This window comes from Dinoponera quadriceps, unplaced genomic scaffold (genome assembly GCF_001313825.1).
Source record: "Dinoponera quadriceps isolate SergipeBrazil2010 unplaced genomic scaffold, ASM131382v1 scaffold405, whole genome shotgun sequence".
Taxonomy (NCBI): domain Eukaryota; kingdom Metazoa; phylum Arthropoda; class Insecta; order Hymenoptera; family Formicidae; genus Dinoponera; species Dinoponera quadriceps.
In genome coordinates, this window is record NW_014554754.1 from 288113 (window position 1) to 304622 (window position 16510).

At 53.3% G+C, this 16510-nt stretch overlaps 3 protein-coding genes across 6 annotated transcripts in view; 2 read left to right on the forward strand and 1 right to left on the reverse strand.

The window, feature by feature from the left end:
* LOC106741436 overlaps positions 1-6076 on the forward strand; it is a 22637-nt gene extending 16561 nt beyond the window's left edge. For 3 of the 4 annotated variants that reach the window (XM_014613472.1, XM_014613473.1, XM_014613474.1), the window contains 4 exons: positions 1228-1649; positions 2786-2971; positions 3488-3834; positions 3923-6076. In XM_014613472.1, the coding sequence (XP_014468958.1) occupies positions 1228-1649; positions 2786-2971; positions 3488-3834; positions 3923-3974 (1007 nt within the window). In that variant the 3' untranslated portion in view covers positions 3975-6076. Of the gene's footprint in view, positions 1-1227; positions 1650-2785; positions 2972-3487; positions 3835-3922 lie in introns of those variants that run through there. The other variant, XM_014613475.1, reaches the window with a different exon arrangement.
* An 812-nt stretch (positions 6077-6888) lies between these two features.
* Positions 6889-12482, reverse strand: LOC106741505. The gene is made up of 2 exons (XM_014613614.1): positions 11776-12482; positions 6889-7709 (listed from the first exon to the last, which is right to left on the reverse strand). The coding sequence occupies exons 1-2, from the start codon at positions 12480-12482 to the stop codon at positions 7499-7501; spliced, it is 918 nt and encodes a 305-aa protein (XP_014469100.1). The 3' UTR covers positions 6889-7498.
* LOC106741504 (protein bowel) lies at positions 11639-16501 on the forward strand. Its single transcript, XM_014613613.1, has 3 exons — positions 11639-13136; positions 13498-14275; positions 14632-16501. Exons 2-3 carry the CDS (start codon positions 13509-13511, stop codon positions 15455-15457), a joined length of 1593 nt encoding a protein of 530 aa, XP_014469099.1. The 5' UTR covers positions 11639-13136; positions 13498-13508; the 3' UTR covers positions 15458-16501.
* The last annotated feature ends 9 nt before the right edge of the window (positions 16502-16510 follow it).

Genomic DNA, 16510 nt, shown 5'->3' on the forward strand with positions numbered 1-16510 from the left:
GTGTCGCCGGCCGAGAGCGACTGAAAAGTATACGACGAAGACGTAGACAATCGAGCGTCGGCCAAGAATCGTTAAGAAGCGGCTTGGCGGTCTTAATTAGTACGCATCTGTCAGCGTCAACCACGCACACCCGCGTGTCTCCGCGCGCGACAAGCAGCGAAGGGGCTTCTTTCATTGACGGAACACGGCGTTATCGACATTTACGATGCGATGTCGCGCTGATATTCCGCTTTTTTTTTTAATCGAATTAAAATGGGTCAAAGAGTTCATAGATGACGGGTTATACGGTGAACCCTTGGAGGAGGGGGGGGGGGGGGGCTTTNTTCTATACACCGCCGCGCCACACGTCGCGCGCCGATTACGATATACGTCATCTATGTAGGGGTATGTGCAGCAAGTCGCGCTTTTTCCAGCGTCTTTCACGTTCATGATCAAAGCGCGGACTAAAACGGATGAGCTTGTAATGGCGCAAAAATAAAAGCGGCCGCTCGATAGTGCTCGCGCGCACAACAAGCGCGCTCTCTCTCTCTCTTTCCGTCCCTCAATAATGAAGAGAGAAAAGGTCTGAGGCCCTAAATACGCTCGGCTACGTTTATAGCACGCTGACGCAGGGCGCTTCGCGTCTTTTTGCGCGGATCTACCACGTCCACGTCGATCCCTCGGTTTTTCTTCCGCCTCTTCGGCCTCTCTTCCCATCTGGAGCGAGCGATCGGCCCGCCCGATAGTGCTCGCGCGGACGTAATCGTGTCGCACTATTCTCGTTGCCGTGGTCGCCGCTCGATACCACGTGGCGCGCGACTATCGAGAGGCGCTAAACAATTTACTGCGCCGTACGTACGTACGATTCCCTTTGTCCGCCTACTAAATGCTACTCGTCTAAATATAATCCCGTCCGACGGGACGGATCTGCATATCAAATGCGACTAAGAGGGAATCATATCGAACACCTTTAATCTCCGCGTATATGAAATCACCGTGAGGGAAAGAGGGAGAACGCGTTCTTTTTATAAATACGTAAATATAGAGAGGTCTTTGATGAGACGTTCGTGAATGTCGAAAAACAAGGAGAGAAAAAATTGGCGACTGGCCGAGCGCGATCTTTTTTCTCCTCCTTTTAATGCGCAGTACATCGAGCGACTCTCGGGGTTTTAATTAAGTTCCCCGCTAAACTGCCGCACGAGAAAGCTTCAGCTTCCGTGCTCCAGCTTGTGCTCTTCGCATTCGCAGAGAGCGACAACAGAGTGATCGTGAAGCGGGAAGCCGGCGGCGAGTTCGGATTCCGCATCCACGGCTCGAAGCCCGTGGTGGTTTCCGCGATCGAGCCGGACACGCCGGCGGAGAGTTCCGGGCTGGAGGTGGGCGACATCATCATGTCCGTGAACGGCAGAAGCGTCATGGACGCCACGCACTCGGAGGTCGTGAGACTGGCTCACTCCGGCACGGACGTCCTGGAGCTGGAGGTGGCGAGGACCTGCAACGTGCTGGCGCCGCGTCTCGCTCGCACAGGGGCGAAGGAGTGCGCCGAAGAGGCGCCCCTATGCTCCGGTTACCTGTGGAGGAGGTCCGCCACGTCCAGCGCGGACAAGTGGGTCCGCAGGTGGTTCGCTCTTCGTCGCGACAACTGCCTGTACTGCTATAAGACTGACGCGGTGAGCGGAAGTTATGACTTCTCTCTGCATGGAGAAAACAAATTTTGCTAGAACAGCAAATGTTTGTCAATACAGCGGCAGCAAAAGAAAATTTGTTTAGACAGCAAAAAATGTGTTTCGACAGCCGAATGATTTGTTAAGAGTATTAATTGTCCATATATTCAGCAAGTAGCAATTAATACTCTTAACAAATCTTTCTGCTGTCCAAACAAATTTTTTGCCGTCATTATATTGACAAACATTTGCTGTTCTAGCAAAATCTGTTTTCTCCGTGTGTGCTTGTGAAGAAAAATAATTTTGTTGTTGTGAGCGAAACCATCGTTGCTGCCGCATATTCTTTGCAACACACAGAGAAAACAAATTTGCAACAGCAAATTGTTTGTTAATATAGTGACAGCAAACAAAATTTGCTTGGACAACAGACAGATTTGTTAAAAGTATTAATTGCTATTTGCTGGATATATGGACAGCAAGACAATTTGGTTATGCCGAATATATTTTCTTGCTGTCGCAACTGTCTTATTATTAGAACAGCAAAATTATTTTCTCCGTGTAACTTTTTTGCTGTCACTATATTAACAATTTACTATTCTAACAAAACTTGTTTTCTCCGTGCGGCGGTAAAATTCGGTTGATATGACAAATCAGCGAATTATTTATAATTATAGCAGAAACAGTTTTGTTGCCAGGATAGAAAATACTCTGCTGAGTGAATTCGTTCTCAGGACACATTAATTTGCTGTTAGAGCAAGATAGTGTTTTGCTACATTTACTAATTTATTCTTACAGCAAAATAATGTGTAGATTCAGTAAAATAGTCCAGCGAATGGCAATCGGTATTAAAAAAAAAAAATCGCTTTGCTGTCCACATAGTCCATAACTGACAGATTTTGCTGAGTCAGCATAAAATTTTCCGCGCCGGCAAATGATTTTTCTCCATATAGATTCGTCGAGAGGATCCCTCTATAGTTTTTGTACAGTAAGGTATCAGTTATTAAGGTACAGTAGTAAGGTACAGTTGTGCCGTAACGAAGTATCTTTTAAAATGTAAAAGCGTGTAAAAAGATAGCTGGGAATATCTAAAGCGGAGGAACGTCGAGAGCCTATTTCTACTTAACGCGCACTTATCACGACAGGACTCGCAGCCGGTAGGAGCGGTGATGCTCCTTAAGTACGACGTGGAGCAGACGCCCGATCTGAGGGTGAATAGCTTTGCGATAAAGAAACAAGGTGCCCCGACGTTGCGACTGGCGGCCGATACCGAAGATGCGATGGCTCGGTGGATCACGGTTATACGTGAAGCTGTCGAGAGGAACAATCAGGTAACGCGAAGCGAATCGATACGCGACTGCTCTTTCGGCCGTTTTTCCACGTGTTACTTTAATCCTCAAATGAAATATCGCTGTTCCTTAAAAATATACCGCCGCGTAAAGCGGACGTCCCCGACCGACTGTTCTCTTTATCGACTTTGATATTTCGTCTCTCCTCGGCTGATAGTTCACAAAGAAAAGTAATTTTATAGCGAAACCATTGTTGCAACAGCAATCGAATTTAATTCATACAACCATTTCGCGAATTATTCGTAATTAGAGCAGAAACAGCTTTGTTGCCAGGATAGAAAATATTCCGTTCAGTGGATTTGCTGTTAGAACAAAAGTAGCGTTTTCCTACATTCGCTAATTTGTTCTTATAGAAAAACGATCCAGCGAGCGTTTCGCTATCCATATAGTAACTAACAGATTTTGTTAGTCACGAGAGCGTAAAATTTGCCATGCCGGCAAATCATCTTTCCGCGTGCTCTCTCCGAGATTTACGCGACGCGTCTGATATCTCCTCAGATCGACACCTGGCTGGACGCCTCGATGAGAATGAGGGAGATGGCTGCGTGCGCTATTCAGAGGCCGGATTGTTTCGGGTATCTGAGTAAACAGCAGGAACACGCGCGGAAAACTTCCTCACCCACCGGTTGGTCCCGGCGGTATTGCGTGCTGAAGGACGCCGCGCTGTACTTCTACGATGACGCCAACGCCGAGAAGGCATTCGGCGTGGCGTGTCTGCACGGCTTCAGGGTGCACAGCAGTGCGCCCAGTTCCGGCGGCAGGAAGCACGCTTTCGAGTTGCAACCGCCGGATCCCACGCAGAGGAGCTACATCTTCGCTACCGAGTCGGAGATGGATAAGAAACGGTGAATAACAACGATAGTAGCGGAAACGCCTGATTCCGTGAACTTGACTAATCGAAATTCGACGCTCATCCTCTCCCCGTCGTTCCAGGTGGCTGGCCGCGCTCGAATACTCGATCGATCGATGGATAAAGATAGGTTGATGCGAAACAATCCGCCCTACGATGAATCCAACGAGTCGCAGTAGCGAAGATCGTCCAAGGAAATCCTCGTCCGTACCCGTTTCCGGTTCCTAAAGCGCGCGTCGCGCGAGCCGTCCGCGCGACGATAATCGGATAATCGTCTTTACCCGGACGATCGCAACCCGCTCGTGGATGTCGCCAAAGCATTATCATTTCAACGACATTATTGAGTCTCACCGTCATGATCATCATTGTAGCTGCTGATTAACAGTGACGCTGAGTAAAAGTTGTTCAAATAAACGTCAACGCTGAAAACGCTGCTAACTTTCGCCCCACTCTCGTGCGAGCCACGTCGTCGTCGTCGTCGCCGTGACGTCGGAATTGTTTGTCAGCAGTAACGCGATTCTCCATCGAGCAGAGTCATTGAAACCGGTTAGCACAGTTCCGGTGAGTTCGCTTCTCGACGGCGGGGATTTCCGTCTCGAGCTCCGAATTCGCCGAGGTCGCGTCGCTCTCGATTTCGCGATCGGATCTTGCAACGCGCCTGCTCAAGTACTCCACCCACTCAGCCCCATCCCTCATGCGCTCATCGCACACCTCATCGTCGGCGTCCCGCCAATTCGAGAAGTCGTTGTGCGAATCAACGAGTAACAATGCGAGATCGGGCATTACTTTCCGGTATCACAACGCGATCTTATTATTCGCGAGCAAATCGCAGTCGTTTGTCGCTGAAACTGCACACGCACACGACTCTGCTGGCCGAGGAGGGCGTCTTCGAAGAGCGGCACGATGTTCATCTCGAACGGACGTTCAACCGCGCGAGCGGCAGGGTAGACGAGCAACGTTTCGTGCGAGACGCGCATGCGGTAGCCAATAGTCGCGCGTGTATGCGGCGCATGTGCAATTGCCATTTAACTATGTCGCTAATTCTTAAACCGAACGCCAAATATTTGTATAAGGGAGATTCAGCCGCGAGAACAGCGGGAGAAGCGAGAAGTCGACTGCGTGCGTTCCGTAGGTTGCACGCGAACTCGTGCGCGCATTATCGGTGCGGTAGATACGAACGCAACGGAAGCACCGGAAGTACCGAGGAGTGTCCGCCGAAAGTTACATTCTCTCGCGCGAGGATAACGGCGTGCGTTGTAGAGGAGAGATAATCCTACACTGGCGCATCAGGTTCTCGGACTGATCCCGCTTCTACCAGCATATACGGGGTGTCTCGGAATTGTACGGTACATATTTTACGGAGAGTCCGTATGTGGAAACTTTGTTCACGGACTCAGTCTAGGCGGGTTTTCCCTTCATCTCGAAAGATATTCAACCGAAGGTTCAATCCGGCCAAATTCTCCCCACCGTGCGAATTTTATTCAACGCCGCAGACTCCGACGGTCGATGAGAGATCGCCGTTGAAACACGTACGGATAATTCGGGGACACCACTCTACCGTATTCGGAGGAATTTTTCATTTTTTAACTTCTCCCGGACAATACAGCACACAGATTATACAAAACCCGTTCTCACTTTTGCGTGTGTTTTTATCGGAGCGTGTCGCGTGTTATTCGTTCGCGCTGATCGAGAAAAATCCCGGAAATAAGTTGACGCGAAGTGACAGCGGAACGGCGGCGCCTGGATTCACGATGCGTCGCGCGGCGATTCTGCACGCGAGGAAGAATCGGCGGACGTGTCGGGAGGACGAAGGACAAAGCGCGCTATCGTCGCGACGGCGCTGAATTCAATAGCGTCTTCGATGAGCGCGACCGCCGCAAACAAGAGAAGAGGGGAGCGAAGAGGAAAAACAGGAAGAAGATGCAGGCGCGAAGAACAAGGCATACCGACAGTATCGTCGTTAGGAAGTACATTGTTTCACGGTCGGCGCGTCGGCCAGGGTTTTATTAGAGAACGACGCGCGCGTTCCAAACGAAAGCTTGTGTGTAAATCGAAGGGAGCCTGGTCAAACGCTCAAGAAAAATCTCAGATAATAAAATAGAAGGTTTAATACAATTTTAGAATGGCGTGTGTGTGTGTGTGCGTTATTTTCCCAAATTTCGCGTCGAATTTCTCACCAGCTCCGATTCGAATCCTCCTGTCGTTCTACGTCTATGAAAAATAAACTTGGAAAGGAACAGTTCCGCTGGAATTTTCCGTGGTCTGGGGACCAGGTGAAAATTCGGCTGCAGGAACAGAAAGATTCTCGTAGGAAGTTCCCACACAAAGGAAAAGATTTTTTGGATTTCGTAAAATTTCTTCGATTGAAACAGATTTGTCTTTTTTGCAGCGAACATGTTTGTTTTGAATCAAATGTGTTTGATTCAACAAACAGGATTTTGGTTTGGTTTCTCAAACAATAAATCTTTCTCTCTCTCTCTCTCTCTTTACGTCAAATAATATATTTCTATTAAATTTTCATCCAAACATTACAATGTGTCACAAACAATAAATCATTTGAATGACGACACTATATTAGAAAAAAAATATAGAACTTTTCGTTTCGGCGGAACAATATCTGATATATAATAAAATAAATGTTTTCTCATTGAAAACCAAATAACATTTCCTCTAAATAATAATTTTTTTTTCTATCAAGCAACACGGTTTACTCTAGTGAAACACTAACATTTTCATTCGACCAAATGATGTTTGACATAAAATGATCGTTTACATCAGAGATGAAGTCGTTTATATTAGAGATATATCATTCCTTCCCGCCGAGTTTTCATCCGATCTCCGTTCTATCGCGGAGCCCGAATTCTCTCTCACTTTTCGTCCGCGAAATCATGTCCTTTTTCTCAACGTCCCTCCGGGATCTCGTTCTGATTACCGCGCGACGTTTCCGCGCTCGACGCGCCGTCGCGAAATCGGATATGCGTAGCGGCGCGCGCGGCAACAACAGTCTGAACGGCCGATTCCGCTCGGCGGGCGCGCGAAAATCATCATCGGGAATTATGATTAAGACTCGACGTGGCGGCGGCAATCGGCCGGGCCGATCGATCGAACACATCCGCAGAGAGCCGACGGTAACCGCCGCGAATAGCTGAAAAGCCGAGATCTCAATTACGATGATCGCAATGAAATATCGCGAGTGAGATTTTTAAGAGCGCGCGGCGCGGCCGCGATGCGCGCCGATAAATTTGGGTCTTGCTTGGGGCGCGTTGCGCGCTTCGTCCGCGGCTGGGCCGCGGTGGTATCCGTTTGATAGCAGATAGCAGGCCGAACGATGCTGGTATGTTCTCATTACGCGTCGTGTAGGTATGCGGCGGCCGTGTTCCTTCTCTCCGTGTACTCTCCGAGGTCCGCGCGCTCTCCGCGTCGCTGCATCTCGCTCTCTCCTCTCCTTCCCTCTCCCGGCTTTCTCTCTTCGTCCCTCCGTCTCTTCGCGCGCTACGTACCATAAGCGCGCGCTCCCATAAAGCGGCGTTTCCACCGTGCTTCCCGCCTCGCGACCGTAACTTTTCGCCAAAGTCGCGCCGCGGCGACATCGTAATTATCTCCCTCCGACGTAATTGTCCGTCCGGGGGGAGGGGTGCGCGCACAGGGGAAAGACGTTTCTACCTGCTGGCTGGCGCGCTTCCTCCCGGCCGAAATTCCACGGCTGATTCGACGGGTCCGGTGGAATCCGCACTTAAACGCTCGTCGTCCTCGTCTCTCTCTCTCTCGCACAGCTTCCACCTCTCGCTCAGTCTCCCTGGCGCGATGCTGATCTCGATGACGTTGCTGTGGGCACGACGGAGTGCTGGCCGCGCGCTGGTAGTGGTGCCGCTAAGATTGTGTGAGCTTGGTAGTGATGGAATGAATCGGCGAGGCAGGAGGAGAGGGAACTAGTTCAGTGAACAAAACGACGTGAGAGGCAGTTGCACGCTGTAACAACGCCTCGGCCCGACTGTGTACTACTCGCGCGGACGAAGGGAGAAAGAGAGAGAGAGAGAAGAGAGCTTCAACCCTGATTTCCCATACGTATAAAGAGCTCTTTTAATTTTGTATTAGGCTACCTCCGAGCGAGGTTTAACGAGCCGCGGTGAAAGAACTCTGGAGACACGCGCTGGATACCGCCGGTCGCGGCGGTTTTACGCTCGCGTCGGAAAAGTTAAAGGCACGCGCGTACGTCTACCGTATGGGCGTTACGCCTTGCCGTTTTTTTTTTCAACTTGCACACGGTTGTCCAACATTCGACGGGCATTCATGATTGAGAGATCGGATAGACTGGCGGACCGGAGCCGCGTGAATATTTTCGACCGACGTGGTCCAGAGCGCGCTATTGTCTCCCGCCGGCTGACGTCTTGATCGGGCCGGCTGCGTTTCCGTTAATTAGCGCGTTGCAACGCGCTTGTCGAAGAGGCCTCCGAGAGAAAGAGAGAGAGAGAGAGACGCGATCGGTACGATCGATCGGAGCCTCGAAAACAATGACGCGCCCGCTGCCATTCACACGCTGCATTCCGCTACAACGGGGATACGACGCGCTATGCAAATACGAACACACGTATTCGTCCATTCAAGGCGCGATTTTTTCCCACGCGGGAAGATAGTCGGAGGTTGGCCTTGTACTTGGTGGCGTCTCGACCTTTTAGGAAAAGAGAAAGAGAGAGAGAGAGAGAGAGAAATGACGCGTACCGTTACCGCGCTCGCGCGCGATTTCGCCGGTCGATTCGTCAACGTTCCTCCGTCTCTTTGTTGTCCCCTTTCACGTTCACTCGCTCTCGGTGAGCCGACTCGCGGAGTGAATTTCGCGAAGTGATCGTTCGAGAATCGCGCCCGGCTTTCTAGCGCCGACTCTCCGTGCGGTTACGCGGTTTCAAGAGCTCTGACGAGCATAGAAATGCGCGCTGTTAATTTGCATGCTCTGTCGCGCGCTCCTCCCGCGTGCGACGTGTGCGCCGTTTCGAATTTTACGACGCTCACGAGCTCTTTAGCGGCGACCCTTTCCCGGGCCGAATGGCTCCCGCCCGAAGAGTGATTTTCGGCGCGTCGCCGATACAAAAGGCTCGCAGAAACGCGAACGTCACTCGCCTTTAAGCGCCCAACGGTCTCCGATTTATTCCTACACAATCACACGCATCGAGGCGTTCAAACCGCCTCCGGTGGACGCCTCGATAAGCGAGGCAAAAATACCGATGGAGAGGTGATGCCGTTCACCCGGGTTTTACACCGACACGGATATCACGGCTTGCAGCCGCGTGATAAAAAATCGATATGCAATTACGGAGACATGTTCAGCAATTGCTGGCGGATAGTACTTTCGTTCGCTGGCCTTTTATCCCCGCGCGAGCGTTGCCGCGCGCACACACGTGTTCGGAATTGCGGCACGCAACTTCTCGCGCGCTCGCCGGATTTTTATATCGATTTCGATGTGCGGTACGGGGAGAAGTTGCCGAGAAGCGGTAGCTGCTGCCCGTATCCCACCGGGTTTCGAGAGCGAAGCGATAAAATGTAAACGACGCTACCCCCGTGTGGATTACACTTGAAACTTTAATTAATTAATTAATTAATTAATTATTTGGTGATTGACTCGATAGAGCGCGTTTCGCAAAGCATTACCGAGCAAGTTGAAGCGTTACGATTCGCACCGATGCGCCCGCTCGCCGCTAAAACAAAGGTAAAGCTTAAAAGAAAATTTCACGCATCGCCAGGTATCTCGATAACAAACTTTGGCCCTTGTTTTATCGGTACCTGCCACGAGTGAAATACGATATTACATTTTGTATCGTCACGAGCGTTCCGCGCGCAGATGAGGCGTTTATCTCCACGGAGAGTGTGTCCGAAAGAGCAAGAGGATTACAAGGAAACATTTTTAGCCGATTACTTCTTGGTCAGAGCCAGCTGACGGCGGTATTACTCGAGAAATTCGATCTGATATCCATGCTACGGGGGTCGGTCGATCGATGGATCAAATTCGCCTTTTGAATTCATCGCGTGAACGCTTTCGCCGCTACGATTAACGTTGCAATTTTTATCCCTCGCGCAAATCTCACCGCCACGTATCTCTCGAACGATATTTCCAAATAACAATTGATTCCGTGCAGAATTATTTCACGCTAATGGGAAATGCGTAACGTGTTGTCGGGTGTTTGACGATCGACGCGATCTCATTGAGATTTCCCAATTATCGTAGCATGGGAAACCATCGTGGATAAAACGGGAACACGCTCTCGTGCTTGGCTACGGGAAGGCCGCCACGAAAAGTGTCTGCAACATCGCGCGTGCAACATCCCGAGCGGCCATCCCGCCTGACAAAAACGAAGTAATAGCCACGCTGAACTAAATGGGAAACCGATCGCGCTGTAAGCGGTCGTTTCTCCGCCTGCATCTAAGCTCCATTACTCAACGTGAGCAAAAATCGCCGGATAAACGGCGGAAAAAGGCCATTCAGCGGCGACGAGAGAGATAGATAGATAGAGTGAGAGGGGGAGAGAGAGAGAGAAACGGATAGACAGATGGACTCTCTCGCGGATCAATCGGACGACTCATCCACGACGAACAATCGTGCCGCTTGTTCTATCCAACTGGAGCAAATTCCGGAATCCGTGAACTAGAACCGCGCTCGCTCCAGCGAGACGTACGTAAGGTTGAATCGATTTGCCGGTGTAAAACCGGCTGGGCGTCGGCGGCGGCTGCTGCCAGTAGAAAGAGACGGAAAGAAAAAAAAAAGGAAACGCCGAAGGACAGTGGGAACGCGCGCGGGGTGAAGGGTACGCGGTGACGGCGGGGAGTATCGAAGGGACGAAGAAGCCGAAGGTGGAAGAGAGACGCGGTAACACGAGTGAGCGAGCGAGCGAGAGGGAGAGAGAGAAGCAGAACGTGGCCGAAGGAGAGATCGAGGAGGACGGGAGGAGGAGGAGAGAGAGAGAGAGAAAGAGAGAAAAAGAGAGAGAAGGACAGAGAGCGAGACTCGATCTCTCGGAGTGCCTCTGGCTGGCGGCGGGGTGCATGGACCACACTCCCCTTTCCGCCCACCAACAGCCGATCTCCTTCGTCAGTGCCGGCGTGGCGCGGGTTTCTTACAGGTGCGTTTACAACAACCTGCCTCACGATTTTTTCATCCCGCCCTGGTAGCGCGGACCGCGACGACGAACGCGTTTCTCTCTCCTCGCTCGTCGCGCAAACGGAAGCGCTCATCCTCCGACGGCCCGGTATCGGCGATATCGCGTGTCGCAGTTTCGACGTTTCGCGCGCGAGTGGTGCACGACGGGTAAGTTCCCGTGGAAACTAGCTCGCGAATTGACGCGAGTTTATCGAGAGAGATCGTCGGAGCCGCCGTCGGAAAAGAGCGGTCTTGGACGCGACGAGCGCTCCCCGACGTCACACACGTCGGGTGCGCGATCGAGCGTCCGGAGTCTGCTGCACACACGGTGAGAAAATTTCACGGTAGCAGACCGCCGCTTCTCTACCAGACGCTGAAAGAGGGGGAGGGTACTCGGGTTCGCGATTACGCACCTGCTCCTCATACCACGTCCCTACCTGAACCTCCTGCGTTCAACCTGCGCGGCATCGCCTCATAGTCACTGGTAGATAGGATACCGGCGAGCCTCCGCGCCCTCCCGCGCCTACTCTCAGCTCTCTCTCTCTCTCTCTCTCTCGCGGACTACCTGTCGGTCTCGTTCTGGCGGCTGCGAGCCGGCCGGAACTCACCTCTGTCGCACCAAAGGTGCGCTCAGGTGAGCTAGAGCGAGGCAGTCACGGCACAGCATCCAGCAGCAGCGCTACTAGCGGCAGCCGAACGGAAAGACTCCCAGGCGAGTCGCCCCGGTGCATACGTGTGCGCCGGCTCGCCCGTGCGTGTGAGCCGTCCGTGAGCTCGGTCTGCGCGTGGGTGTGAGCCGAGGAAGCTTACCTGGCGTCCGATACGCAGTAACCCGCGCGCCTCTTCGTGCCCTCCCGTGGAAAGAGCGTGTCGCGAGAGATATTCCGGATGCTCCGGTTCCTCCGGTGTCGGGAGCTGTTCGGGAGCTGAATCGACTTCTGGGGGACCGACCTTGGCTGATCGGAGCGCGTAGTCGTGCGCGCGTCGACGCTCCTTTCGCGGTTCACCGGCTGAAAGAGAGAGAGAGAGAGAGAGGCTCGAGTTCGGAAGTGCGTGAACGACCGAGGAATACCTTCGTTCGCCGCGTGCTGCTGCTGTGTACGTGTAAACGTGTGTTTACCTGCACAGGAGAACGGTGAGGAGGAGGTGGCGCGAGGGGACCTCTCGGGGTCCTCGTCGTCGTAGTGAGTGTGGCTCGGAGATACCGCGGATGCTGCCGTTGATCCTCGGATCGTCGGCCGACGAGTGATTTTTCGGCCGAAGGAGATGCGACGGTGGCTCGTTCGAGGAAACTGAAAGGAAGACCTGCGAGGAAGGCTTCTCCGTTCGCGTGAGAGCCAGGTGAGAACGCGAGAGAGAGAGAGAATGAGAGCATACTCGGGGAGAGATTTACGAGGAAGCCCGCGGGAGGAAGTCGCGGAGCGATCGTGTGTCCGTCTCGTTGCGTCCCTATGGATATTCGTGATTCCAACATGGCTGCTGGGACTAGCCGTGACCGCTGGGTCCGCGGAAGCCATGTTGGCAGGTGTGCACGGCCCGAGAGATAACCAGTTCACGTTCGTAAAACGCACGCGGCCGAGCGATACAGTGCCGTGCGGTAGGCCGGAATGAGCGCGTTACGATTGAATTATCATTCAAATTACCGTCCGCGTCCCCCGTCGTCGAAAAGCACGGGCGCACCTGCGTAAGGTAAAACAATGCACGCGCGATTTCGCCGAGGTAAAGCGCGCACGAGACGAGTGATCGATATAGAGAATACACCTCCTTGTGCGAACGCCGTCCGCCCGCCCGACGCGATTACGAAAGCTCGCGTTCGGTGGGCTTAGCTGTGCTTACGCCGATAACCGATCGGATATCGCGAGATCCGTGTCGACTAGTTGTACAATCTTCCGCTTTGTCAGTGCGAACGCGTCGAGGAATGTTTGACGTGGTGTGTATACGGTCGATTTCAGGACGATACGCGACCAACAGTAAATCCTTCACGACGATGATTTCTAATGTCGGGCTCTACTTCTGTGCGTCGCGAGCCGAAATATGCACAGCTTGATCTTTCAGACATGCATCCGACCGCCGTCCGGACGTAACCAGAGGAAACTGTAGACCCGTGCAGATGCGAGGAATCGAGGAACGAAGAATGATCGGTGACGTCTGACCTGACACGCTCCTGAATAGTAAGTTGACGCATTACCATCTCGTTAATCGTATCACTTTCATCGCGACGTGAAACGGCATGCGCGAGCACACTGCTGCACCGCGTGCATGTGAGAAGGTTTATGCGAAGGACAACATAGTAGCTCGCGACATTGTCCAAACAAGCGGTTCGGAGTTACTAAAGTATCCTTCTCGTCGCAAACAATCGCACACGTCCTCTTCGTGTATTTTTTTCATTGAATTTTACACGTGCGTTTCCGTGTTTCCGCAAGGCCCCGCCTCTGAACTAACTGCAATTTGAAAATGGCAAAAGTACTCGGTGAAAGAAAAATCGACAAGCGCCGGTCGACGGTGGTTTTAACGACTTTCTCGCTTTTTCAGGCGCAATCGGCATGTCGACCGACATCGTAGTTACGTCGGCCTCGGCCACGGTCTCGGAGGAGACGAGCAGAGGTCGGGATCTGGTTCTTGGACCGTCTCCAAGGTCAGGGCCCTCCTCTGCAGCGACGTCGTCCTCCAGCTCTGGCGCGGCCTCGACATCGAGAGGGTACGACCCGACCAGCGCTCTCGCCGCCTATCACCATCACCGTCACTTGGTGACTGGTCTCGGACACGCTCATCATCGCGAGTCGTCGGCCTTCGTGCCCGTGGTGCCATCGAGATTGCACCTCACGCCTTACCCGGGCGAAATGCACGCTCATTTGCCCGGACCGCCGCCCTCGTCCTCGTCGTCGACGAATTCGGAGCACGAGGTCGGACCTGAGTCCTCGGTGGCCAGGAAGAGCTCGTCGAGCTACGAGATTATAGCGATGATGGCCGACAAGAGGAAGGAATTGGCGGCGAGGGCACTGCTGCTACCACCGCCTCCCCTTCTCGAACCAGCCGCTTATCCCGTCTTCGGTGGACCCTTTCCCACTAGCACCGGCCTGTATCCTACGGGTGGACCGTTAGCCCACCAGCACCTGGATCGGAGACTGCTCAGAACACCCGGCAGGGCGTCCAGGCCGAAGAAGCAGTTCATTTGTAAATTTTGTAATCGACAATTCACGAAATCGTACAACCTTCTCATTCACGAAAGAACGCACACCGACGAGAGGCCCTATTCCTGCGATATCTGCGGTAAGGCGTTCAGGAGACAGGATCATCTTAGGGATCACAGGTATAACGCGTATCTTACCCCTTCGGCGCTTTCACCCTGATTCTTAATCATTCGTCTTCCATTAGTCGCAATATCCGACAGATATACCTAATATTTATCAAATCGCTCTTCGTTGTTCTTTATGTATTTTAACGCCTGGTATATCAGCCAAGTGCCGACGAAAGGGAAATTGTCTCGAGAAGCGGAGAGAAATAATGGAAAGTGTATCTGTGAGATGCACGTTGCAAGCGTTCACGAGTGAAAAATATTGCGATTAACGGGAAGTTGATCGAAATGAAAGAAAGTGCGTTCGAGTGTTCGTGAGGAAAGAAAGAGAGAAATGCTGCGTTGTCATCTCGTCCTTTCAACTTCCCCAGGTACATCCACAGCAAGGAGAAACCCTTCAAATGCGGCGAATGCGGCAAAGGTTTCTGCCAGAGCCGCACCCTCGCCGTCCACAAGATCCTGCACATGGAGGAGTCGCCGCACAAGTGTCCGGTCTGCGCGAGGAGTTTCAATCAGCGCAGCAACCTGAAGACCCACCTCCTCACGCACACGGATCACAAGCCTTACGAGTGCACGTCGTGCGGGAAGGTGTTCCGCAGGAACTGCGACCTCAGACGGCACGCGTTGACCCACGCCGTCGGCGACGTCCCGCCGGAGGCGTTGGAGGAGGCGTTGAGGGACGACGACAGCCCGGAGGAGGACTGTCCCGAGCCGGGGCCGTCGTCCTCCTCCTCGTCGACGTCCAGCGCGTCCGCACCGCCGGCGGCGTCGTCCTCCGGTTACCCGGCGCAGGGACCCTCGGCCCCGCCGCCGGCGGCGCCACCGCAGAGACCTCAGCTGCAGATCAGAAGAGACCTGCTGCCCGCGGTGAAGCCGTCCACGGTGACAAGCGCCGGCAGTTCCCACTCGGTCACTCCACCGGCCGCTCTGCCGCCGCCGGCCTCGCTCATCCTCACGTCCTACCGAAGCCGAAGATTCGGCTCGCCCGGCCCCTCCAGGGTGCTGCTGGAATTGCAAGAGCGCGAGCGCGAGAGGGAACGGGAGATGGAGCAGAGCAGGGAGAGAGAGCGCAACAGAGAACGCGAGAAGGAGGTGGTCGCCAGACCGCCGAGGGCGCCCACACCGCAGCCGCCACCTCCACCCAGACCCGCACCGGCGCGTCAAGGCTTCACCATCGCCGACATAATGCGCCGATAGAAAGCCTTCATGTGCCTCCGCCGATAGTCTTCCAGTCCTCTCAGAGACGGAGAGTTTGCGGGCGTTAACGCGTCCGGGCGAGAAAGAGAGGATCGAACATTGAGGAGGGGGATTGTTTCGAGACGACAGTGTTCTCGCGCGCGAAGCGATTCATTTTGGCGCGAGGTGGAAACAGGCCTCCTCGACGAGAGCGCCGCGATTCCCACGAAAGAGATCGCTTTTACGTGCACAATTCCAAAATATTCCGACTACCGAACCCGAAATAATCTTTAATCCTCTCAAATATGGTCGCAGGGTCACGTCTCGAGTCCGAACAATAAGAGCGGCTTTGGGAAACCGAGACAATTAACGCGTCGGTTCCCACGATGGTCACCGGAGACCCGCGTCGATGAGGCGTCTCGTTCGCACAGCCTACTACATCTGTCGGATTAAATGGACACGTGTAATGGAAAACCAAAACAAGACAAAGACGAGGAAGCCAGATAACACGCTAGAGAAAGTAACAGACTAGACACACACATAGACGCGCGCGCGTTACGATTTCCTCCGACTTGTCTTCGGTTAGACTCAATCTCCGATAAAGCTACCGGACATTCGGCGGGAACCGACGTGTCAGGACGGCGAAACGCATATCAAAAATGTGCCTCGCTCGAGAGAGAACGTTCGCCGGGAGTGCCTCGGTGATGTTCCCGGGTTCGGCCGTCGCGGCAACGACGTAACGGTGAACACGGAGGGTGTCGGGAAGAAAAGGAGAGAGAGTTCGCCGGCTGACTGTATCCTTTTGTCCTCGCGCGGTCGCGGTGGGGATAATGCAAATTTCGTGGCCGGGATAATAACCTGTGCCACCGTCGCCGGCACGGCGGTGGCAGGTGCAGTACACACGGTTTTTGTACCTGCTCGATCGGCTCGCGCGGCGCGGCCGTGCGGAATACCTGCGGCTCCCGGCGGCTTCTGCGCTCCCGCGCGCGCTTTCTACCTTCTAAAAATATTCCGTCCCTAGACGAATGCCATCGATATTCTTTTTCTTCCTCAACCTCCCCCCCCTCCCCCCCC